Consider the following 26,144-nt stretch of genomic DNA (forward strand, 5'->3'; position numbering starts at 1 on the left):
GTTGTGTTTTTGTTTCGTACAAATATTTTTCAAAGGAAAAATATATATAATACAATACGATATTTTATATTTGATTTATCATAAATGGTAAAAAGGACAAGTACACTGTTAGACAGTATCCCAACCACTTGTACGAACGTACCGTGCAAAGATTAATTTCCGAATGCGTGGTAGTGTGTTTTACAAACAAATATGCATACTTTTACAATGTCCATGCACGAAACTACATTACCAGAAACAGCTTAGGATTAAGTTTTTTTTCTTAATGAAACATACATGTATAGTACGGTACTTTACATTATGTTTGGTTATTCATTATGTGATGAAATTGTAGTCATTCAGAAAATGTACCTTGTACATGGAACGGTTGATTAATATGATATTTTACATTTGATTTATCATAACTGGTAAAAAAAACAAAACCAAGTGCACTGTTAGACAGTACCATTACCACTTGTACGTACAAGGAAAAATTTCCGAATGGATGGTGGTGTGTTTTTCAAACAAATATGTATACTCTTACAATGCCCATGCAGGAAACGACATCACCTTTAAACGGCTTAGGACCTGAAGCTTTTTCCCTGAAACATACATGTGTAGTACGGTTCTTTACAATATGTTTGGTTATTCATTATGTGATGAAATTGTAGTCATTCAGAAAATGTACCTTGTACATGGAACTGTTGATTAATATGATATTTTACATTTAATTTATCATAACTGGTAAAAAATATAACAAGTGCACTCAGACAATATCATTACCACTTGTACGTATGTACAAGGAATAATTTCCGAATGGATGGTAGTGTGTTTTATGTCACTGCACAATGTCAAAATGTTACAATGTCCATGCACGAAACTATATACCTGAAACTGCTTAGGACCTCAAGCTTTTTTTCTTAATGAAACAACATATGTAAGCTATATTACGTGATGAGATGGTAGTCGTTCGTAAATGTACCTTGTACATGTAACAGTTCATTATTTTTTCAATTTTTAAGTGCTCTTTCAGTTTGTTATGAATACGATTTAATTTCCATTTGCACCGTTATATGTCAGCCCATTTTCAATATACTGCATAATATTTTTTTGATTTTGTGATTATATTAAGACTCACGTTATATTAAACAACATGTTTTATTCTACAGTACTTACGTACAGCTACGAGCTAAATAAGTAAATAGGTTAGGCAGGTTTTCTTTATTTCTGTACTTGGTTAGGTTAGGCAGGTCAGGTTTGGTGCTTTTAGCATCTCCAGTTTGCTACAGCTATCCCTAGCCGCTTGTGATTCAGAATATAGAATGATGAACTTTTGTGTCAAGCATTCTCGTCACTGCAAAATATTTTTTTCCATTATGTTAATTAGAGTAGGTGGATAATAATTTGAAAAGTTCGAAAGAACAATTCCCTACTACTTTCAAAGATTGCAGGCTACATTGTATAATGTCACAAATTTATTTTACATTAAATGAGAGTACAGGACGTGTATTGCCTATTTCTAGGACAGTTGCTTCATTTTAATTTTATCTCTTACGTTTTCCGACATTTTTCAGTTTAAAAACAACATAAAATTGGAATGGTAGTTATAAGCAGACATAAGCATAAACACAAGAAACCACGACTTTCTCCAGTTCCTACGTGATCCACTGGAAAACGACGTGGACGACGACACCGAATATTTTGGTGAATAACTTCACCTTATACAAATTGAAATATGTAAAAGGAGATTACATTATTTTAAAAAGTCATGCGATATTTTGTGTTTATGGTTACAGTGCATTGAAGGTGGAAGCCCAATATGCATTTTAAAAACATCAAGTTCGTATAATTAACTATAAGCATATATTTTTGGCTCGACAGGCAAAATTAATAAAATTTGAATAATGTGTGATGATCAAGCACAATTATTGACAAAACTTTAAAAAGTACATTGATACAATATTTCTCATTTAACTTACATGTGATTTCTGATTTGCAGTACGAATTTATAATATGAAATACGAAATGGGAAAATTATTTTTGCTGTAGAAAGAAATCGAACTAGTGTATGTTTTGCGATGGTATGCAAATAATGTGTTCAAATCGGTTTGGGATAACCTTTCAACACAACAGCTGGCATACGCAATTTCATCATCTTATTTCCGACACAACACAACGCGCTGTTAAGCACTTTAATTAAGCAATAGAGTGCCTTTAGATTTAACGACGACATTAGAGGTCTGTTAGCCTTAACGAAGGTTGGAGAAATGCCTCAATGTGCTAATGTAGCGTTAACTTGATTTAACGCTTCTTTAAAATTTAACGCGCGTTGAGCGAACCGGGCACTAGTGTTGTAGCGCGCTGTGCTAACCACTACGCCACGGAGGCCGGCGTTACGTTTGTTGAGTAGTTGGTATTATATTATAACAACACTACCAAGTACAAATGGCTCCCCGCCGGGAGGTCCGTGGTTCGAATTTCAGCCTGGCAATGGGCGTTCTTCGTGAGTGTCCCTTCATCAATTTCATCATATCATCACTCATCTTCATCGTCGTTGCAGTTAGTCAGTAGTTGTAAAAAAGCTACGCTAAATAACAAAAATCAAATTAATTAAGTCAAAACGGACCCAAAATATCTACATCATGCTACGCCCTTGGGTGTAGTTAAGGTAAGGCCCCACGTTGTGGGCGCCACTATTCTACGCCCTTGGGTGTACCTACAAAAATGTTATTTACCACGGCTACAGATATCTTAATCTCAGGGGATTGGTTCTTTATTCGAGAATTCCAAATAAGAAAGCGTTTTATAGCCAAGAGGATATAGTTAAATGCGGATCTATATTCTGAAAACTACACAATACAGAGAAAATATATAGCGAAGCTTGTATATACATCGAAATATATATATATGCTGATTCCAAATTTACGTCGGTTATATTCTTCTTATAAATATATGTATAATTGGAAAGAAATCTTCTTCTTCTTTTCTTCCTTCTATTTTGGGAAAAGACTTCTTCTTCCTTTCTATCTTTGATTTGGGAAAAGGCTTCTTCTTCTTTTCTATCGTTGATTAGTGAAAAGGCTTCTTCTTCTTTTCTTCCTTCTATTTTGGTAAAAGGCTTCTTCTTCTTTTTCTATCTTTGATTAGGGAAAAGGCTTCTTCTTCCTTTCTTCTTTCTATTTTTGGAAAAGGCTTATTCTTCTTTTCTTTCTTCTAATTTATTGTCCTTGCCTTTAAAGCGTAATCTCATTTATTACACGTATGCGCTCGTTTTCCCCCCGCTTCTTTGGCAAAAGACACAAGCTATACTTATAGAAAGATTAGGGTCGACTAAACTACTGACAATAGCGCCACCTCCTATGTAACGACCAAAAGGGGAATAGCCCAGGATCGCTAACAGCAAGCTCTGCCTATGGCCTAGTGCGTCTAATAAGAAGCGCAACCGTAAGTGCTTCGGGGCGTCTAATTGAACACAGCGCGACCGAGGGACGGACAAATACAAAAGTTGACGATGTTCTCCTCGTCAGAGGATCAAAAAGGAGAGAGATACATTTCTGAATTAATTTGCTCACTTATTAACTTTCCTGATTGTTTCATATACGAGCATATTCTTATTTATCTTAATTTGCTATTTACAACATTTTATTTACTCCTTCTATAATTTTTATACTCTTCCTTTATATATATTTTGCATTTACTGTAATATATATAATCGCTCTTCTCCGCTCCTAGTTTCTACAATTAGCTCTGCTCCTCTTTATATGGCGTGCTGCCATCTATCGTCGCTCTCGGAAAACATTTCTTCCTTGCATTTTTCATTGTGTCGTCGGAACTGGCACGTGACAATCAGGACGAACAAGGGGTGGGTGGAGGGCAAGCTCACGTCAAGGAAAAACCCGGGACGCACCACGTCTATTGCTGCTTCTGCACTTGTGTTCAATACAGCACTTACAAAACCAAAACCGCACCTCAGAGTGCGGTGCAGTGCATTTTCAAAAAATCAATAATGATTTTAGAAATGTTACAAATTTTAATGTATGTTGTGTGAGTAATACATTGCCTATAGCTTTTATGTATTGTAGCAGTTCTAATCTTTACATAAAACACTTTGACTGCGCTGTGTTAAAAACGGAGAATATTTTCCTAGGACCACAGACATCTCTAGATGAAAAACGGGGGAATTTGGTCACCCTATGCAGCGGTCAATCAATTGTTCTTTTGTTCTAAGGCCCACCACGCCCCTGAGCTACGGATCATCCCGCTCAAAATTCGCATTTTTGTCCCCGAGTTTCTTTCATTTGGATTTCGAGTATCGTTCTCTTTTGACTTGTTTCTTCAGCCCTTTGTTTACACGCGAAAAGATCGTGACGAAAAGTTTCCCGTGGAAGGGAAAGCAGGCGAGACTTGGCAACGCTGCATCCGGCATTGCAGCCACACTGCCTCGCTGGCCGTGGCAAGGTGAGTCGCGTTCAGTTATGATCGTAGCGTCACAAGCCGCGTGTGAACGTAGTGTTGTGCGTGTGTTCACCTTTCGGAGTTGTCGTCAAAGGCAACCTTTCTCAATCTGTCCCCCCTACAGGAACAAACAAAACCTGACGTCACCCTCCGTACCACGTGATTAGGGATGAACGGGTGCGGTTTCCATAGCGACCAAGAACCCGGTACACGTCCTTGAAGTGCGTTTCGGCTTTTGAAAGTTTTGTGCAACTGTGAGATAAGTGAGAGGTTTGTTTTCTTGTTCTGGTTTTCCCGTTGTGAGTGATCGAAAGATAGTTTTTCAAAGTTTCGCCCCCCTTGGAAACCCAAGACGACCCCTCCGAAGATACAAAGGGGATGAGGATCAACGGAAAGGAGGAAGGGGGTGCTCCCCTGTCCCCCGGGTCATCAGCTGAAATGGGTAAGTGCTAAGTCATTCATTTCTCTTCAAGGTCACGTCAATATCAAAAGAAATGCCTGGACGAAACAATATTGCCACATTCTTTGCATGCAAGTTGTAGATACACGTGTTCGTTGACTTTTATTGAGCGAACTGCTTAATCAGGTTAGGGTTGCTTGACGTCCCGTATATACGGAATTGTCCCCTTCTTTAAATAATTGTCCCGGTGTCCCGGAAAATGGCCCATTTGTCCCGTATTTAGCTAAAGAAAAAAACTAATTCAAATTTCAAAATGTTATACAACAAGAAATTAATAACATTTTATAACTAACCTAATTGGATACCAATTACCATTTACCACTCAATCCTCATATTAATATTGGCGTAGAACTGCTCATTGTCGATTGCCGATATGTCCAATAAGAAGCGACTCAAGACTGGCAAAGGCAGTTCTGGTTCTAATACAGCTCTCACTTGTTTCTTTTCTTGGTCAATGGAATCAGAGTGGAGTGGATACTATTCAGGGCTTAGGTGATGTAAAAAGTTTTCTTCTATTTCGTCATGCCAAAAAGAAAGCGTTCTTATAGTAGTGATTATTCTAAACAAAGGTCCTCGTAATGGATGCCCTTGTAATCAAAGGGTCTCGGGTTCGATACCCGGTGGAGGCACATAGTGGTTCGGATCCCACTTTAAACTGTAGGTTTAGTCCCGATTAGCCTTACTGTGCATAAAGTGGACTTAAAACACTAAATCAATCAATCAAATCTTAAAGGACGCCAAGTGTTCACTCAAATATTAATATTCAAAATGTTAAAAATTCGGTATTAACTATGCTTTAAACTGCAATTGATTTTGTAACGTTTAAAAATGTTATAACAATAAATGTAACCATATCCATGTCTATATGTCCCGTTTTTTAATTTTAGAAAACTGGCAACCCTATACAAGGTGATAGATCGAAAAATTATGAAGCGTCAACAATATTACCTTGTTCGTAACGAGCCATTATGGTGGTCAAATGGTCAGAGGTGTAGTCTGACGATCGGTCAATTGCGTCACTAATCAAGACAGTGGCGTACCCAAGGGCAGTTTAATTGATTCATACCCCCCAGCATTCTAAAAACTAACATCAGAGGCAGGAAACGATGACAAAAGGTGAGACTGACTGCTAAACAAATCATATCTCCAATTTCGAAAATCTTGGTCACGCCAGTGAACCAAGGAGTCCCAGGTTCTATCCCCCGGTGCCTCACATTGCACAGTGGTTCGGATCCCACATGAAAATTAGATAAAGTCACGATTAACCCATCTGAGCATAAAGTGGACTTGATACAATAGCGTAAATTCATTTTCGATCCAGCGAACCTTCAGAATTAAATTCGTATGCGGTACTTTAGTATTATACAGACTACCTCATTTCAGACCGTCTGTTTTCTGACGTTAGGTTAGGTTCGGTTCTTTACCTAACCTAACCTCAGAAACGGATCCGGGCCGAAGCACTGTAAATCATATTTCGTTTTGGGAAAAATCAAATTGTTATATAGTGTTGTCGCGTAGTAAAACAGGCCTAGCACCTGGGTTCGAATCCCGGCTTGGGCATGGATGTTTGTAAGTGTCCATTCATCAATTTCATCATGTCATCACTCATCCCCATCTTCGCAAATTAGCCAAAAGTGGCACAAAAAGCGAAGTAAAAAAAAGTAAGCCAATCAACCTAATGGTAAGTATAAATTTAGTGAACGTTTTCGAAGATTGATTACACATTATGTACATTTTAGTTGTGAAACCTAATTAAATAAATTACTTTAAAATGCTGTTTATTATGGGTTCTACAGTGTGCGCATCTTAGGTTATTAAATAAAAAATAAATGCTTTGGGGATTGTGAGACACCCTGTAGAAATCATGTTGCTTTTACTTGTTTTATGTGAAGGGTAGATAAAGGAAAAATGAACTGGACCATGCTAATTTTATAGCCCTTTTGCTTTCGTATTAGTATAATTGTATATTTGACAGTGTGCAAAAAATGCAAAGTCGTTGTTAATATTCTCATTAATCTTGTAAACACGCACTTTCCTGTACGGTATAACTTTCCCTGCATTAACAGTAGCTAATATCTGCAATGCTAATGTATTTCGTTTGTTTGTTCGTGTGATGTCGTGCTGTGACTGATCTGTGACAGAGACTTTCTAGACCAATAGTTGGCCCATAAATATTATGTTCAATGTGCTTCTCGATCTGAATTGTATGTCCATGTCAACCAATTCATATCAATGCACAGAAACTCCACAATGAAGCTCAAATAATGCTTGGCAATGTTCGTAAGCCATCCAAAAGGTAAGGCGAAATCCATAGAGAATGACCTGTTTGGACGGTACACATCTGCACAGAACGACTGTTCTTGAGTGTCTTTTCTCCCCAGTTAAAGCGTTACAATGATAATTTAACGTTCAGTTAACACATAGGAGGGAAACTAGTAGTAAAAACTCTGTTAAAATTATGATATTCATCAGAAAATAATGGAACGTCACTAACTGGAATCCTCTAACAAAACGTCAACTAAACATGAAAGTAGAATTTCATGTTAGGAGTTCGACACAAATTCAGTCATTGTATGGCAGTCTTATCTCATGTAGATAACGGATACGTAATCAGTTAGTAAGAATGACATTCTATTTAACCTTTCTTCGTTTCTTTCGAGTTCAAGCGTTTAACGAATTCAGTGCGGTGTTGCGAAATTTCACTCGCTATTTAAACGAAATAGTCTAATTGGACATGAACTGAATTCCTGCAAGTAGAACCACATTTTCGTGCACAGTTATTTCTTTGATGCAACTTTGTGCCTGATCTCTGTTGCACTATCATAAAGGATTTCGGAAGTCATTTTACAGGTTATGGCATATCCTATTGCACCCATTGTCTCTTGCAACTGAATCCAATCGTTCTTATTAAAGCATGGACATTGGTTTGCTTTTTCACTTTAAGGGCATGAGGGACGGTTTCAACTAGGTTGGTTGATTTGGTGTTTTAAGTTCACTTTATGCACAGTAAGGCTAATCGGGACTGGGCTGTTACTCGCTTGGCTCCCACACTTTACCTCCGCACTCGTGGTTCGGTGCACTTCGTACTCGGCTCAGATTTGTCTAGGGGTATCTTTCTTTGTACGACAATGCACGTGGGTTGCTACAAGTCAACATAATTATATAATTAACTACAAGAGACAACGGATAACCTTTGCGAAACCTTTATGATCAGGGGGATAAATTACCTTGCCCAGCTTTTGTGAAATTATAAACGGAAATTTTGGATATTTTCTATAGTTTAATTAACGTAAAATTTGAAGTATATACAAGTCGTATCCGAACGTTCATTTCTCTAATTATTTATCGGGCCAAAACTCTAATTTTGATGTTGGAATCTCTATTGTTTGTACCTGGATGCTTTACATTTTATGAATTACATCTGAAGTACGCTTGTCACAAGGTAGACTCGCGTTACTCCAAGAAACGTCTTAACAGGCGCTAGGCCGCCCGACGTGTACATTTCTCAACCTCCACGGTGACAAGGCACTAGGCTGCCCGGCGCACCGTAATTACTTTCAAAATAACATCCAGTACAAACTACCTTTTTACCTGTAAATCGGACACCAAGGCACTAGCTTGCCCGGCAATCCAATCTCTTACAGCATCCGTTTCGGGAGACCTGTCCTCCGGTCCTAGCTAACCGAAGCAAAAACAGCCTCTCCCTTCCAAGTCTGAGTTCCAACAGCCGACCTCCCCTACTCTCATCTGGGAGTTTATATACGTTTGGTTGGCGTCTGTTGCCAACCGCCCTTCTTTCAAAATTTTTAATCTTTAACAGCTAAACTGCCCGCCTTTCTTTTGAACGTTCGAAACACCAAGAAAGAACAGAGAGCTACATGGTATTTATACATGGAATAGTACGAACCTAAAAATGCATAATAAATCGAGGTACACTTATCACATATACATAATTTTATACACGTAATTACCTAATTAATTAACATATTAATAAATATTACAATAAGAAAAAAAAAAACACTGTTGCCCTGACACGGGGGCAGGGTAACAGATTCCCCCTCCCCAGCGTTACAATTCAATCTGAAATTTAATTTCAGTCTGTGTGAATTGTCTTAAAGTCACTGAGAAAAGTTAAGCACTGTATCTGAAAAATAAAAATAAAAGTTCACTGAAAAAGTTATTTTCACTACACGTCAAAAACGTCTCTCCGAAAAGAATAGTCTCGATTTCACTGCACTAAATATCCTATTTCCACACGGTTTCTTCTCCGGGAATCCTGGAATCTCCTGGACATCTGGGCCATCTGGTCATCAGGACTGCTCCAAGGTGCAGACAGCTCCTCCACCTTCCAACGAACATGTCCGGCTCCCGCTCTAGGGTCGACTCAGCCTCTCCTCGGTCCATCCGAAGAACCTCCGGCTCCTTAGTCCCCTAGTCCTTGCGTCTGGGACTTTTGCGGTACTTGGTTCGACTCCTGCCGAATTTCAGCTTCAAATGCTTTCCAAGGTTCTATCGTTCGATCACACGACCCGACTTTAAAATGGCTTTCCCATTTTTCGTCTTTAAGGAATTCCCTTCCTTCTTCGGACATCGAACTGCCTCCCTCAGCATTCTCTTACCGATGAAAATCTCATGTCCTTGTGTGCAATTGTCACCACCCTTTATCGGCAAAAGGTTGACATAACATAAAATACAACAGTCCGAATTTTAAATCTTATATTCACAAGAAATGAATTTACCAGGACACTAATGTGTAGCGACAATAAATCAGGAACTTAATTACTACTGTACAAACAAGAAGTCGGTCACTCGGCTTCCTTTCCATCATTTTTCACAGCCCTTCTACCCCCTCCCCTTGAGATGGATTCTCAGGGTAGAATTTAGGGACGAGTGCTTTCCCTCGCACTTCTCAAATTTCTTCTCGGAATGACCTTCAGCTGGTCAACGTTAGCCAGAACTCTCTTCCCCTCACCCTCCTTTTCCAAAACAACATTATTTGGAGTAGTGAATTTCTGAATTCTGTAGATCCCTTTGAATTTCGGGAAAAAGCAAGCAGTTTGCTTGTTAAAAGCAGACGAAATCCTATGCTCTTGAAGCAGTACTCGATCTCCTACACGAAGATTAACCCTTCTTCTGCCCTTATTGTAGGCCTTTGACGCTTTTGGCCTCGTCTTTTCCTCTTTCTCTTTTGCGAATTCGAAAGCCGCGCCCATTCTTTCCTTTAACTGCATGACGTAATCCATCTGTCTCTCCGCCGTGACGTCCTCCCCGGTTCCATCTTCCCTCTGAAGCTCCATTTTCCGAGTGTCATGCGGTGTGTGCAAATCACGTCCAAAGAACAAGAATGACGGCTTCAATCCAGTCATCGAATTCGTTGCATTATTAATGGCAAAACTTATCGCGTCCAAGTTTTCAGCCCACGATGAGTGTTCCTTGCAGAACTTCCCAAGTGCTTGCTTGATTATCTTAATTGCTGCTTCTGATTTATTTCCCTTCGGTCTATATGGTGTAATATAGACAGGCTTGCAATTCACAGAACGCAACGTCTGTGAATACAGTTTGCTTCGAAATACACTCTGGTTGTCACTGACAACGTATTTCGGGAATCCTGACTGAAAACAGTACTTCAAGAATGCTTGCGAGATCGTCCTCGCCGTTGTAGTTCTAAGCGGTGCCAAACTAATGTGCCTTGAGAACTCATCTTGAATGACTAAACAGTACTTGTATCTCCCCTTCGTACTTGTAGGCAGTGGTCCAAAAATGTCCAGAAACACTTTGTATCCAGGCGCAGTAGATTTTCTCGAGTTCATAAATCCCATCTTTCTGCTGTTGTCAGGATTATACTGAAGACAAGTGATACAACTTTTGCAATAGTTACTGACATCTTTGACTACTCCGTCCCAAGTATAATTCTCTAGGACCTTAAACAATGTCTTTCCATGTCCTAAGTGCGCAGATAATAAATCATCATGCGAAGATTTAAGTACTTCATTCTTCAACTTCTTTGGTACCCACAACTTCAATCTGGAGCTAAACGGTGGATAAAGTCCAGTGTTTTCGTCAACGAAACGGTAAAGCAGTCCATCATCGTCGAGACAGGAATGTTGCAGATAAAAGTCAAATTTTCTCTTCTCTCGAGAATCCTTTATTTCAACTTCTTCTCCATTTAAACATCCAATTAATTTCGACAAGTAAGGATCACTCTGTTGTTCTCCTTTCCACATATGTTTATCGTTAAGATCTACGGGCGGCGAAGTTTCTGTCTGTCCGTCCGTCTGTCTTCCGTTTACAGTGTTGGCAGCTGCATCTGTAAACATCGCTTCCGTTTTCCTTTTCTGCTTCCGGTCGAATTTCTGACACACTTTGCCTTCGACTTTAGGAATATCATGATGTTCCATTATCGTCCCATCCGGCATCTCTAATCTGAAATATCCTTCAGGCTTGATGTCCTCTATCGGATAATTCTCTTCTGCATCCGAAGATCCAATGTAATTCTCCCTCTCAGAGAATCCCGCTTCGATCCTCGACAAGTAGTCAACCGCTGTGTTATTTCTACCGGCAATGTATTTCACGGTAACTGGAAACCTGGTCACCCTGTTTATCATTCTGTTTATGTGGCTCGGAATCTGAGAAGATTTCAAGATATCCACGAGCGCAGAATGGTCAGTGTAAGCTATCACTTCCGGTGCTTGCAGAAAGTAATATTCAAATTTCTCCAGACCCATGGTCAACGCAAATAACTCTTTCGCTGTGACAGAATAAGAACGTTGAGTTTCAGACAGCTTCTTACTCCCAAATGCAACAGTCTGCAATTTTCTCGTTTTGTCGTCCTCCTGAGCGACGATATAGCCAAGCGCTATGTCAGAGCAGTCTACAAACAAGTGAAACGGTTTCGAAACGTCAGGAATCTTGAGATCAGGACTATTTACAATTGCATCCTTCAGCTTCTGTAAACTCTCTTCTTGTTCTTTTCCCCAAGAAAATTTCCTATTTCCTTGTAACAAGTCTGTGATCGGTTTGGATATCTTTGCCTGGTCCTTTATGAAATCTGACAGAAAATTTAAGAAGCCTACTAGTCTCCTAACTTGCTTGATATTTCTCGGACGCTGCAATTGCTCTGCTTGTTTCCTCTTACTTTCCGCACAAGATATAGTATTTTCTGAAATTGTAAACCCAAGAAAATCAATTTTCTTTCTGAAGAGACGCGACTTTCGATAACTAATCGTCAGTCCTTTGTCTTTCATCTTTCCCAGAACAGAATCCAACACTCTCAGTTGTTCTTCCTCGGTAGCGTTTGCAATCACTACGTCATCATAATAACATATTGCATCAGTTTGATAATGCTCTCCTAGCGTCTTCTGCATCAGTTCCGCAAGGTGAAAAGGTCCACTACGACAGCCATAAAATAACCTCTTGTATCTAAACGTTCCCATTTCTGTCAAGAAACCTGCATATTTTCTTGTATCTTCAGAAATCTGCATATTTGCAAATGCAAACGGAATATCCAGAACTGTAAATATAGTTCCCCCAGAAAGCTTACATATTGTCGACCTAATATCAGGTATTTCTCTACGTCTAGCCTCTAATCTCTTATTCAAGCCTTTGCTGTCGATTATCACTTTACATGTGTTATCTCTCTTCACATGAAGGATAGGCGGTGAAAGGTAATCTGTATCACCCCTTTCAATGATGTCGTCTTCAAGCATCTGCTCAATCGCCTGATTCATTAATTTCCTCTTTTGCTCAGAAAGTGGTCTAGGTTTCGCTCGGAACGGCTTCTCGTTATTCACATCCAAACGAACCTCGTAATCCTTTGCTAATCCCGGTTTATCTTGAAAAACATCAATATGCCGTCTCAGTATGGCAATCAATTTCGGCTTGTTTTCCTCTGAGATATCGGTACCCTCCATCAGCATGGCAATCCTTCTCTCTTCGTCAACCCCCTCCCCTTTGATGTTGCTGCTACGTGTCTCCGCTCCGCAAGCAGAAACGTTCTCTCGGAGCCCTTCGACTCCATCCGGGGTCGAACCCAGTCCCCTAGAACCAACAGCATCAACGCTGTCACGTGTCGACGGCGCATCAAAAGGCACGATTTTCGGAAGATCAGGCTCAATTGCCCACCCGTTACGATGAATCATGGGTATAAGTCCCAGCTTAGCCATTAATGTCCTTCCCATTAACATTTCATGATTAGCATTTGATAACACAAATATCTGATCTCGAGCCTTATGTCCGTGAAACTTAATATTCACGTAAGCGCTCCCCAAGGATTCCACATTTCCTTCCGCAAGTATTACTTTAGTTCTGCAACCCTTCAATTTAAGTCCATTTGTCTTCATTTTCTCGAAGACCTCCAAAGACACAAAGTTATTGGACGACGCCGTATCAATACATGCGTGTACTTCTACATTAGCCACGTTGCATAAAACGATAGGTTCCCTTACGTCTTTTACATTTACATTGTGAGGTGAAAAATTTTCCTTCCGCGTAAAATTTGCAGTTTCCACGCCACGAATTTGACAAATTCGTGGCGACTCTACGAGTTTTTTGTTTCTTCATTCCCACGTTCATTTATCTTGTTTTCCCTACGGTGATTTGAAGCTCTGCAACCTTTCTGTCCACAAGTGTAGCATAATTTATTTCTCTGGCAATCTTCCTTCGAAAAGCGGGTCTGTTTGTTTTCATCCCTCACCGCAAGCCGCGAGGGTGGAGGGTGTGAAACCACATGTTCAGCCCTCAAGCGCTCGACTTTCGGGCGGTCAAAACCAATGCTAACAGGGTCCAAGAAAATATCAGGTTTCTTTCTCCCCCTCTCCTCTTCGCATTCCTGGTTAACGGACTTTCTCAGAGCCAAGTTGCGAATTTCGTCTTCAGAAACGAAAGACTTGAATTTCTGCCTTTCCAAAAACTCGGCTTGTAATTCTATGGCGTACTCGCTCATTTCTCTCATAGAAGTGAATGTCTTGTTGTACAAATAATCCCTAAATACCGGATTGCAGTGCGATTTCACAAAGTCAATTCTCTCCTGTGCAGAAGCCGAATTCCTTATCCTACTAAAATGCCTGTCAACTTTGCGAACGTATTCCACCAATCCCTCGTTAGCAAGTTGAAACCTTTGCGACAAAAATAACTCTGCTTCTCTCTGATAATCCAATCCGTGAAAAGCCTGCAAGAATTTATGCCTGAATTGTGAAAAATCACCGAACGGTTCCGTGAACAAAAACCACTCCCTCGCTTCATTTCGCAACGAAAGAGGAATAAACTCCTTCAGAAGATCATCTTCAGAAATTTTCAGCGTCCTTGCGTAATCTTGAATCCTATCCAGATACGAAAAAGCATCTTCCTTCCCTACATTTCCCTCAAATGTCGGAAGCGGCAAACGAATTTCCTCCATTGTTACTCTTGGAACGCACCTTTGTTCCTCAACAACAGAAAGTTCTGACACGGTCGGGCTGGACCTACTCGAGTTACCAAGCGACATTCTTGTAACTTCCCCTTTTCTGTTTCGCAAGATCATCGGTTCGATCCTCGTCCGTTTCTCTCCTTAACTTTCAAAGCAAAAATCTTGTTCAATATCCTGCGACAAGATCTCAAATAACTAAGTTCAATCGCGGACAGAGCCCCCAAATAAATATGTTCAATCCCGGACAGAGCCCACAAATAATTATGTTACTCGCTTGGCTCCCACACTTTACCTCCGCACTCGTGGTTCGGTGCACTTCGTACTCGGCTCAGATTTGTCTAGGGGTATCTTTCTTTGTACGACAATGCACGTGGGTTGCTACAAGTCAACATAATTATATAATTAACTACAAGAGACAACGGATAACCTTTGCGAAACCTTTATGATCAGGGGGATAAATTACCTTGCCCAGCTTTTGTGAAATTATAAACGGAAATTTTGGATATTTTCTATAGTTTAATTAACGTAAAATTTGAAGTATATACAAGTCGTATCCGAACGTTCATTTCTCTAATTATTTATCGGGCCAAAACTCTAATTTTGATGTTGGAATCTCTATTGTTTGTACCTGGATGCTTTACATTTTATGAATTACATCTGAAGTACGCTTGTCACAAGGTAGACTCGCGTTACTCCAAGAAACGTCTTAACAGGCGCTAGGCCGCCCGACGTGTACATTTCTCAACCTCCACGGTGACAAGGCACTAGGCTGCCCGGCGCACCGTAATTACTTTCAAAATAACATCCAGTACAAACTACCTTTTTACCTGTAAATCGGACACCAAGGCACTAGCTTGCCCGGCAATCCAATCTCTTACAGCATCCGTTTCGGGAGACCTGTCCTCCGGTCCTAGCTAACCGAAGCAAAAACAGCCTCTCCCTTCCAAGTCTGAGTTCCAACAGCCGACCTCCCCTACTCTCATCTGGGAGTTTATATACGTTTGGTTGGCGTCTGTTGCCAACCGCCCTTCTTTCAAAATTTTTAATCTTTAACAGCTAAACTGCCCGCCTTTCTTTTGAACGTTCGAAACACCAAGAAAGAACAGAGAGCTACATGGTATTTATACATGGAATAGTACGAACCTAAAAATGCATAATAAATCGAGGTACACTTATCACATATACATAATTTTATACACGTAATTACCTAATTAATTAACATATTAATAAATATTACAATAAGAAAAAAAAAAACACTGTTGCCCTGACACGGGGGCAGGGTAACAGGGCCTACAGTTTAAAGGGGGATCCAAACCACTTGTGACTCCACCGGGTATCGAACCCGGGACCCCTTGATTACAAGCCGACGTCGCTACCACTGGTTTCAACTAGGTTCTTCTTTCGGCGGCAGCTGGGAGTACTGTTGCCAACGTGGCCCTTTTGGAGCCAGATCAGGCTCTTTCGTGCACTCGTTTGGCTGTGATCTGTGGCACCCGCCCTCATGCCCCACTATGATGCCATCCATCACTGGCTCCGTCCCACATAGACCAACTTTTGCCATGAGTATATATTGTTATATTGGCTGCGAAGCACCACTCCCTCTTTTCTCCCCAGCTATTTATTTATATATCGCCGTGTTTGACGTGAAATTGACATAATATTGTTATCAGGGAATTCTTTACTTTGGATTTCATACGACTATCGGTGGATTATTGAGATGGGTGATGTCGCCAAATCTAAACTAAGAATACATTGTCATCACTTTAAAGTTAACAGTGATAGCAGCACCCCCTACCCCTTTGACAAATAAAATTACCGTGGGAGGCATTTTATGCAACCTTCCTAAATGTAGTTCATTGAAAGTCAACTTTAGCTCCATTTAAGGTGAACTTTAGTTCTTTTATGCGCATTGGGTTTGGCAACACTCCCAGGATGGCCTTAGAAGGCAAGGAGAAATGCATTACGCTTATGGGAATATTATTTTATTTGTTCTCTCGGGAGTATCAAACATCCAATCGCGTAGAAAAGTACATGGACAGATAAAGGACACGTTAAACAATTTCTTGGTCGTAGGAATAGTCTAAACTCTTGAAGTTGAAGTTTATTCCCCATAAGGAACACATGATATTCTGTAAATACTTATTCTTTATATTTTTCAAACATTATGTCGCTTAATAATCAACTTAGAAAACAGCTTCCACTTGCAACATAGAGAGAAATGCATACTCTTTTGTCCAGGCAGGGATGTTTTAGTAGCAGGGCCCATTCCGACGGTACTGTAATAAAGGCATACCGTGCGAAACTGTCCCTCTTCCCCTTAACATTCGCTATTTGTGGATGTAAAATACGTTTCAGCACTTTAGGATGCGCGTTTATCTTTCCCAGAATTAATATTATTGAATAATTCTTGCGAAAGAATTTTATGTACCCGCTACAAAATCTCCCCCTTCGAAAGTATTCTAGCGTTGCTGCTCTTGTCGATTTTCTTGAGATTCCAGAAGGAAGTGTTTCTCTAGGCAATTCAGGATCTTCGTGAGGCAGGTAGGCTAAACGTCATAATTGCCGTTTTCCGGAAATAATGTTTTTTTTTTTTCGTCCTTTGCAGCACGCAAGGTATGGTACAAAAACTCACAGCGGTTCTCGTTTTTAGGTGCTCAGTTGCAGGACGGTCAGACAGTTCGTAACCGTGGCGTTCGGCATATCTTCCTAGGCTTTCTAATCGGTCATCATATCAGGTAATGTTTAAAATCGGAATGATTGGCGTATTTCGAAAGTTATTGGATGAATAAAATAGCGTCGAACAGCGTACTGCAATGCAGGGAAATATATTTTAAATACTTTTGACACACATGCACGATATTTATAAATAAATGACATCCTGATTCCTGATTTCGGTTAAGAACAATAGTGATTTGCAAGCTGTTGTATTCTTTAAATGTGTTTTCAGAAGTTAAATACAGGTATTTTGAAGGAGGTGTAGAACAACGAAAGAGCCGAAAGAGTGTACGATTATTGTTGACCTTTATTGTACTTTCGGCCATTTACCTCATCATTACATCGTGGTTTATCTAGTGGCAATCACACGTTAGGAAACCGTAATAAGTAAATAATTGCACGAGAACCTTTTTTCTTTCTGTTGGCTGGCCATAGTGATATCATTTTCCAATACTTGTCAATTAATTATGCATGTTCTGTTATAATAGGCACTGATCCGTAGATCACGAACACGCACTCATAAAATTTGTTGTAAATTGATCGTAAACTAAATTGGGTCTTCTTATAATGTCCTAATTGCTCAGAGAAGAGTATTTTTATGTGACTTCTGTAGCGTTTTTAAAGCTATCACCGTGGTCTTTCTACATCGCAGTGGCGGCGATTGGGTTCTAAAACTGGTGGGGGGTGGGCAAAGTGGGGCAAAGACAGTATATTTCCCTTTGTAGATAAGATTTAGCATAGTGCAGGGGAAAAGTTGCAAAAACTTGGGGGCAAGAGCCCCCCCGCCCCCCTAATCGCTACCACTGTCATAGGTAATGTGATACTAAATGAGCCAGGAACTGGCGCGGAAAACGCCTTTACGGCAGGGACCCTCTGCCGCGTTTACTTGCGAAGGACCTCGAGGTCAAAGAGCCAAATTAGGCCCACCGCTTGGACAAGAGCCGACAACGTTAAAATTCCCCCTACCCAAAGCAGCCATTAGGGAACCAGGATTTTGTCAAATCTGCGCTGTGATTGGACACCGGTTAGTACGCAGTCCCAACGGTAGGCCCGGATTGGTACGTACAGTCATGGGCACTTCTGGGTTGGAACGACTCCATTGGAAGTCAATGGGATTGTTGCATCTCAGAAGTGTCTGTACTGGGGCTAATGAAATCGTGAGCTTCCTTCCAAAACAATATCAGTTATAAACTTTTAGACCTGCTGATATCAATCTGTTAGTTATACATATATTTTTAGATATTTTTACACTTCAATTTCGCATTTTCTGATTCTGTACCTGTGGTACAGATGTAGGCCTGGGGCTGTAGCCCCACCTCTCTCCATGCTCAACTCTAAATCCAGGACTAAGTGATAACTACGGCTAGGATTTTTATGACCTAAATCACCAAAATATGCAAAATAAAATATGCTCTTATGACCTAAAATTGTACCAAATATGCACTATAATTTGAAAAATATGCCCTTATAACTGGACTGTTTCAAACAGCAATATCTAAATGCTGAGATATTTTCACATTCCTACTATTATTAGTCCACTTTATGGGTCCTGAGTTGCAATCCACAATTAATACTTTCTGTAAATTTTCAAATGAAAGTAAAAAAGATTTTGCTGGAGTCCAGGAAAAAAAGAAACTCGAGTGAATCTGGGAGTAAGAACGAATCCACTTGGAAAATGACTTTATATTCCTTGAAAAAGCGAAAATATGCTGAATATGACCGAAAATCCATCACAATATGCTCTATCACGCAGAAATGACTAAATATGCCAAAATATGCCCTTAAGAAGCACCCTAATTTACTTAGTATCTTCATAATATGAATTTCTACATATTTAGGGAACACTTCACCCTTAGCAAAATAAATATGCTAAGTCATGAAAATCCTAACCCTAGTGATAACCACTAAGCAGCCCCACTCCTAAAAGAGTATCTTTTCCATTATCCGTTACACAAACTAAAATTACTAAAAGTACAGGTGGATCCGTCAGGTCACGTGGAGGTTTTTGACAACTGGTGAATAGTAGTTTGATGCATTTAATTTCCATATATACGTTACCTTAGGCGGTGTCATATTTAAGTTTTAATTGTATAAAAAAAAAAGCATCAGAAGAATTTCCCGAACATTGAAACTTTTCTGTTTCGATCAACTATTATAAGCAATACAGCAAAGACTAGAAATATTTAGTACAAGATGTGGATTCAAGTTGCGCTCAGAACTTTTACATTCAAGGTTCTTGAAACTATTTCCGAAATTTCTTCAACTACACGTAAAGTGATACCAAACATTTTCTTCTACAAGAAGACAATCATCATTGATTCGACGTACTAAAAAGATCCCTTCTTCCGTATCTGCAAGAGTGACCTCCGTGGCGGAGTGGTTATAGGGCGACCACAAACAAAAGAATCTCCTCCATCCGTTCAGTTTCGGCTGACGCCCCTCCCCTGCACGCGCGAGTACAACGGCAAGACACGCGATTCTGCGCAGGCACCTTTACCTGTGGTCCCTCTGTAGCATAGCGCGCTACGACACCAGCAGTCTCAGGTTCGAATCCCTGATCCTCGTTCTGTTTGTCACTTCATCAGCTTCATTATCACTCATCCTCGTCGTCGCGATTAGCCAAAAGAGGAAGAAAAACGACGTAAAACATCCTAATTCGATCATATTTGCAAGATGTCTGAACTCCTCATATTCATTCTACAATGACATCCAATTCATGTATTTCTAAATAAACGTTCTGTGACGTACAAGAATAAAAAAAAGGTAAAGTGTTCCCCTGTGCATAGCACCACGCCATGAAGGCGTATAGGGGGTGTGGGGGTAACGCCCCACACTTTCTTGATCCGGTCGTGAGTGGGGGTGGTGTGATCAGCATCACGCCCCTGACCGCCTTTACCCCCCAGGGTTTCCCCCAGGTACCCATGTTATTCGACGCTGGGTGGACGCCGGGGCCGCTTCCATCGTTAGAAAAGTTCCCGGATTTGAACCGGCCGGGGATGAATACTGGTCTTTTTTTTTAAATTTATATTGTAATGATTTGTTTACAACGGAACAAAATCCATGTAGCTATCACCTCAATCTTAATTTTATTCTTACCACTGGGTTCTCGTCATATTCAATGAGTTGACGCAGTTTCTTCATCCACCCCTGGTGTGAAGATCACTCGAGTTTTTCTCATGAAACCAACACGGCTGTTGTTCCCTCGGGTTAAGGAACTTGGTTGTTGTTGAAGCAAACTCCGTGCATGGGCAACTGTTCACTCAAAGAGTTTGCATGACACAGCAGTGTTTTCGTGCATTCCTGAGAGTAATTTGTCGGTGTCCGATTATACAGTCCTCTTCAGCTGTAACACCGGCTGGCTTCCAATGGAATGAAAAGGATCCTTTGCTCTGAAGAATGTCTCATCATTTTGGTCAGGCCAATTCCAGGATGTATAAATAGAAGGGATAACCGTTTTGGTGCTGTGTTAACTGTTCTGAATGATGATTGGGTAAAGATATGCCTGCCAGCGATTACCAAATCTGCAAAATTAACAGAAGTAGTGACCAATGTAATGGGTTTCATGCGACGTCACGATCCGCACAGCCGTCATGTTTGCGGCCAATTTTATTTGTCGTTTGCAAGGAAATATCCACCACGTAGCGTTCGTTACATCTGCATCAACTGCACGTTTGTTTTAAATCACGAATGTCAGTTACTCTCGCCCGACCGCTTGAATTCCGTATGCTTACAAGGACTGGCGTTAGTCATGGCTGCTCGAAGCCACAATGCAACAGTTTGTGACGTAGGTGAAATAGGCCTTCAAAAATTGTCTGATGCCCCATTCAGGATTTTTTTCGGAACATAAAATTATACAATATGACTTTGACACAGTAAGTTTTCACTTGATAATGTTCTCTATTACTCAACATAATCTCGTCTCAGTGTCTAAACTCACGTCTTGAGAACTCTAGAAAGGTCTGGTCTTGTTATCATCTAGGTACTGTCTTTAGTTTGATATTGGGCAAATTGTCCATCACGATGTAAATTCGTTTTGTTTTATTGAATAATTGGTTCAAGAATTGGAAAGCATCAAAACAGAGAATGCCGTTTGCTCCACCATCAGTACAATGTATTTGCTAGGAAATATGCAACAATTTGCTTACTGTTGCTGAGGGCAGTACAATGGCATGCATAAATATTACAAAGCAATATGTCCATCGCTGTTTCAGCTCACTTTTTGTGCAGTGTTTCACGAATTGAAACAAAACCAGGGTGGCTACTCACAGAGAATTATGCGTGAATGTTTCTCCGTAGACGTGAAAAATTGCAACCTTTGTTAATCCAAATCCCATTGAATTTGTACATATTTATAAGTGGCCTTGAGGCAAGTTTTTCACAGTTTAGCTTTTATTTTTATCGAGGAAGAAAAAGAAAGCTGCGTGGAAATAAAACAGAAGTATCTTAATCCGTTTATTTTGTTAGTGTCCTTTGCAGAACAATCTATCTGACAGACGGAAGATTATTGCAAGATAAGACATCTATATCTTGAAGTTGATTAGGTAAATTTGAGTTAGAAATTCTTATACACTTAATTTTTCGTAGATTAGTATATCCAATAACACTTGTGACTTGTGTTTGTAGATGTATTCGAGTCTGGATATGTGCAATTGCAAATGTAAACTGAAATTAAATATGTTAATTGTAGAATATTTCGTTTAATTTAATTAGAAATTTTGGATACATTGGAATCACACAGACCCTAATTGTTAATATATTTTGTGTATGTACGTGGGTGGATAGAGATGGTAATACGAAAGGTTGAAATAGATAAAACATCTGCTTTTACCCTTGAATTTTTGAAAAGTTGGTCTTGAGACCCGAGAATTATACATGAATTTTATCATGGTCCTAGAGTGAATACTCTGAGAACGATCTTAGAAAAAAACGAATGAAAATGCGCATGCCTGATTAATACATATGCATCGCTCTGTACAAACAATGGGCTTTTTGAAAGCGTTACTTTCGCCAGGGTTATGTTTGGAGAAGGGAAAGAGAGTATAATAAAGTTTTAGGATAATATCAACGTGTTGCATTTGCCATTCGCCAAAAGTGAACCCACCAATCGGAGCAGGTCAGTTCAGGACACGATAGTGGGAACATTCATTCAGCACGACGTATCCTTGTTACAGAACTCCGAAGCGGAACGAATATATTCCGATATTTACACGCTCGAGAGGGAAAGTTAATTGCAACCGTAATCCTTTTTAACAAAAGGGTTTTAATGAGAACAAATAGCGCGAGTTCGTTCACCAGAGAAAATGCAACGCTAGCAGGCAATCAGAACGAATGGCCAAACCTTGAGGTCTGTATCCAGAGATATCACGCGTATGGTTGTGCATCCGAGTTTGGGTTAACCTTCCTTTAACAACACAAGTATAATGTGTGGGCGTTACTTGACGTCATTAAGCTCAATGTCATTTTTAAGGATAGAACAGGTCCAATACAACCCTCTCGCATCGGTTGAGTAAACGTTTCGCATTAATTGAATAATAAATACGAGGGGTGCACAGTAAGTTAGTGCCCTGACCCACTTCCGGTTTTGTCTGATAGACCAAATTGTAGTATTACTCATGTATGTGTTACAAGTTTCAAGCATGTATCTAATAAACTTTTTGTTTTAGAGGTGTAAACAGAAGGTGAGGCTACATTTAAAAAATGGAGCCTTGAGCGTTGCGAGCTGTGATCAAGTATCAACGGTTGAAAGGTCTATCACCTCAAGAAGTTCTCAATGATATAGTGCAGACACTGGGGGATAAAACACCTTCATATTCCATGGTAAAGAAGTGGTTTAGGGATTTCAGCTATGGGCGTGAGTCATGTGAAGGTGAACAACGTACCGGAAACTATCGATCGTGTGCAACAATTAATCAACACTGATATGATTGAGATTCACCACTAGCACACTTGCTGACAATGTTGGTATATCAAACGGTGGCATTTATACCATTTTAACTGACCACTTGGGATTCAAAGAGTAAGTTGTCATGCGGCCTCAAATGTTGACAAATGCTAAAAAAGACCGACTGGTGTAACCACAGTGGCTATCGAATCCTGTGGCAACAAAAGCTTACGACACCTACCTTATTCCCCAGATCTGGCCCCGATGAACTACTACCTGTTTCCTAAACTTAATAAAAGAGCTGCATGGTAAGAAATTTCATAATGATTATGATGTCATGGACGCTACGGGGGGGATCGATACCACTACCGGAAGTGGGCCAGGCCACGAACTTTATACGTAAACGAGAGGCAAGACTTGGGATAGTAGTCTTTAAAAAAAATTATGCAAGTTATCATTTAGAAAACTTCTAACTTGGACACAGGTACTTAAATCATTTCATAATCTACTGTAGCTCGCGTATTGCATTGTCTTGAGTGTGGCAGAATTTGTTGCCCCATAAGCGCTCAGAGGGATATAAATTGTGAAACGGGACACACGTGTGAAATATACAAATAACAAAAAATGTATTAGTTGTAGTAGCTAAACCATTTAATTACTTAAAATTGCGACACAATTCGCAAGCAGACTGTAATGTAATGCCTATAACAACAAATAATAATTTATTATAAACAATAATTTGATCTTTATTGTAACTGACATTACAATCCATTGTTTGTAACTCGTGATAAGGTCGCGTGCGAAATGTATCGAAACATTGAATAATTAAAAGGTTTAGTCACTACAAGTATAATCAAATCTGATAAAATTTGATCCATTACCGAAAATGGATACATTTTTGGTGAGTTGTATTTTCGAAAATAAAAGTCTAAGTTTATACTAAACTTGGATCTAAAGATCCCATTTTTAAGGACAATAAAATTAACGTACTAGAAACCAGGGTTTATATTAGAAATAATAGAAACAGTTAATAATTTACTGTAATTTCCGTAATAATAATAATAATGTTAAAATTTCAGTATCCTTGCGCTGGTGAAGTAACCCCTCACCTTATTTTCGTTCTTAATAGACGGACATAACTGGGTGACAACCTGACAAGTCACTGCATTGTGACAGGAAATTGGCTTGAGGGTCTTGAACGGTTGGTTAGCACTTTCTCCAAGCAATCGAGTTTTTATTCTTCAAGGAACTACGGCATGTTAATCAGTGAATTTATGTTTTGCAATATCATCCCTATTAAAAACCTATTACTTTCTCTCAGGCTTTGTTTTCGTAGACGGTTACTACCTCGGAATGGCATATATTGTACGAACTCGTTTATATTAACTGCGAATCCATATGCATGAGTTAGAATAACTTTGAAGTATTTGGGTCAGGGACAGTTCCAGTCGAAATGCGGGTAGATGTAGAGGATTTGTTTTGACCAATTTGTGTTGATGTTTCAGGCTACTTGTCCGGATCCCAGTTTAAACTCTAGGTCCTGTTCAGAATAGCTTCTCTGATCTCTGAGCGTAAATGCGACTTAAAACAAAGTTTGTCAGTGTTTTCGGTTTAGGATGCCTGACAACGATTTTGTTACAGATCTGCGTGTGAATTTAGTCGTACGCGGCCATCGTTATTTTGCTATAAATGAACATATATATATGTACAGTGTGATCAAAAAGAGAAGCAACCTTATGGGGAATGTAGTTGATTATTATTTTTACTTCATTTTTTGCTTCTTAGGTGGTGAGTAATAGTGAAAACTGCATTAAATAAGCTGTAAGCTGCATAAACAACTGATTAGACAAAATTGTTGCTGTAGACATGTTATTACCTTGTTTTTGTTTTGTTTTGTTTTTGTGTTTATGTCTTTGATGCGTTTCCATCATGTTTCACTTGGTGTCGGGTGTTCAATACCACGCAGTCGCATCTTCATAACATTCTTTTATGACACAGTGACCGATATATACAGACGGTGCGAGAGTTTGTTGACACTATACATGCAGACAGGTTACAGTATACGTGGTCTCGACTTGATAGTGCTACAACCCTACCGCCAACAACGTAATGGCGTATTTAGTACACTGTTTTCATGGACAAGTAATCTCTCGGGATGTGGCCAGCTCGGTCTCCAGATTTATCACCACCGGACCTTTTCTTGTGGGGTTACCGCAAGGATTCTGCCTACGTAACACATCCCCACACTATTCCAGAATTGCACGTAAATATTGAAACTATGTTGATGCAATGCAATTTTACACCTAACGTTAAGAAGAGTTCCTTTAAAAACATGATTCACCCCATTCACTTGTATGAATCTCGTTATGGCGACCACTTCCAGCACTTATTGTACGTTTCTCATAAGGTTGCGTGTCTTTTTGATCACCATGTACATATATGATATAAAGACTTTATCATATGTTCCTACAAGCCATATTTTGTATTTTTTTCGAAGATTAAGAAAAGTATCTTGATGTTAGATTCCCATTACAATCATTTACGTATGTGCTGAAAGTGGGGTGATGCTATCCCCTCAGTTAAGAAAATTTCCATAAAATATCCCCCGCAGGATAATTTGCATAGGCATAGGCCCACCCACTGCATGTACTCCATGTTGATTAATACCCATGTCCTCCACCTTTCCCCAAGCTGAACAAAGCATCACCTAGCTAGGAAATTCCACTTCGAGCATTGAGGAGCAGAATAACATTTCATATCTTGCTCTTCAGGCATAAAACTCATATTTTACCTTTAATTACTATTATTATCATTATTATTATTGTTATAAAATCTACAGATCAAAATTGAAATTGAATTGAAAATACCTTAGCGTTGTTTGTCAAGTTCAGACTTTAGTCCACCTATGTAGAAACTGGTTTCAACTTGCTTCCTTTCCATAAACATCAATGGTAAACAGTTTTTGTCTTCTTGCGCTTTTTCACGATGCACAGACATCACAGACTACTTAAAATCAGGGTTGTTAAAGGTTCAGGAATCTAAAATTTCTAATGGGTTCAATTGGGTTCCGCTTCAGGACCGGAAACTTTTTTCTCGCACAATTTAAATTCGGTCTAAGTTGTGTATTGTTTCATTGAAAAAAGTTTCCTGGCCTGTATTTAAGTTGATCCGGAAAAAAGGTTTCTGGACCGTATTTAAATTGATTCGAAAAAAAATGGTCCTGGACTGTATTTAAATTGATCCGGAAAAAA

General features: G+C 39.6%; 1 protein-coding gene across 6 annotated transcripts in view; it reads left to right on the forward strand.

Moving 5' to 3' along the window:
• The window catches only part of LOC145980801 (echinoderm microtubule-associated protein-like 2), a 631,445-nt gene that overhangs the window by 247,024 nt on the left and 358,277 nt on the right, over positions 1 to 26,144 (forward strand). The window contains exon 1 of one of the 6 annotated variants that reach the window (XM_083113890.1): positions 4,452 to 4,876. The exons of the other annotated variants lie outside the window; for them this stretch is intronic. Within the exon in view, the coding sequence (XP_082970016.1) occupies positions 4,813 to 4,876 (64 nt within the window). The 5' untranslated portion in view covers positions 4,452 to 4,812. Of the gene's footprint in view, positions 1 to 4,451; positions 4,877 to 26,144 lie in introns of those variants that run through there. 6 annotated transcript variants of the gene reach the window in all.

Source organism: Lepisma saccharinum, chromosome 28 (genome assembly GCF_977018435.1).
Source record: "Lepisma saccharinum chromosome 28, izLepSacc3.1, whole genome shotgun sequence".
Taxonomy (NCBI): Eukaryota; Metazoa; Arthropoda; class Insecta; order Zygentoma; family Lepismatidae; genus Lepisma; species Lepisma saccharinum.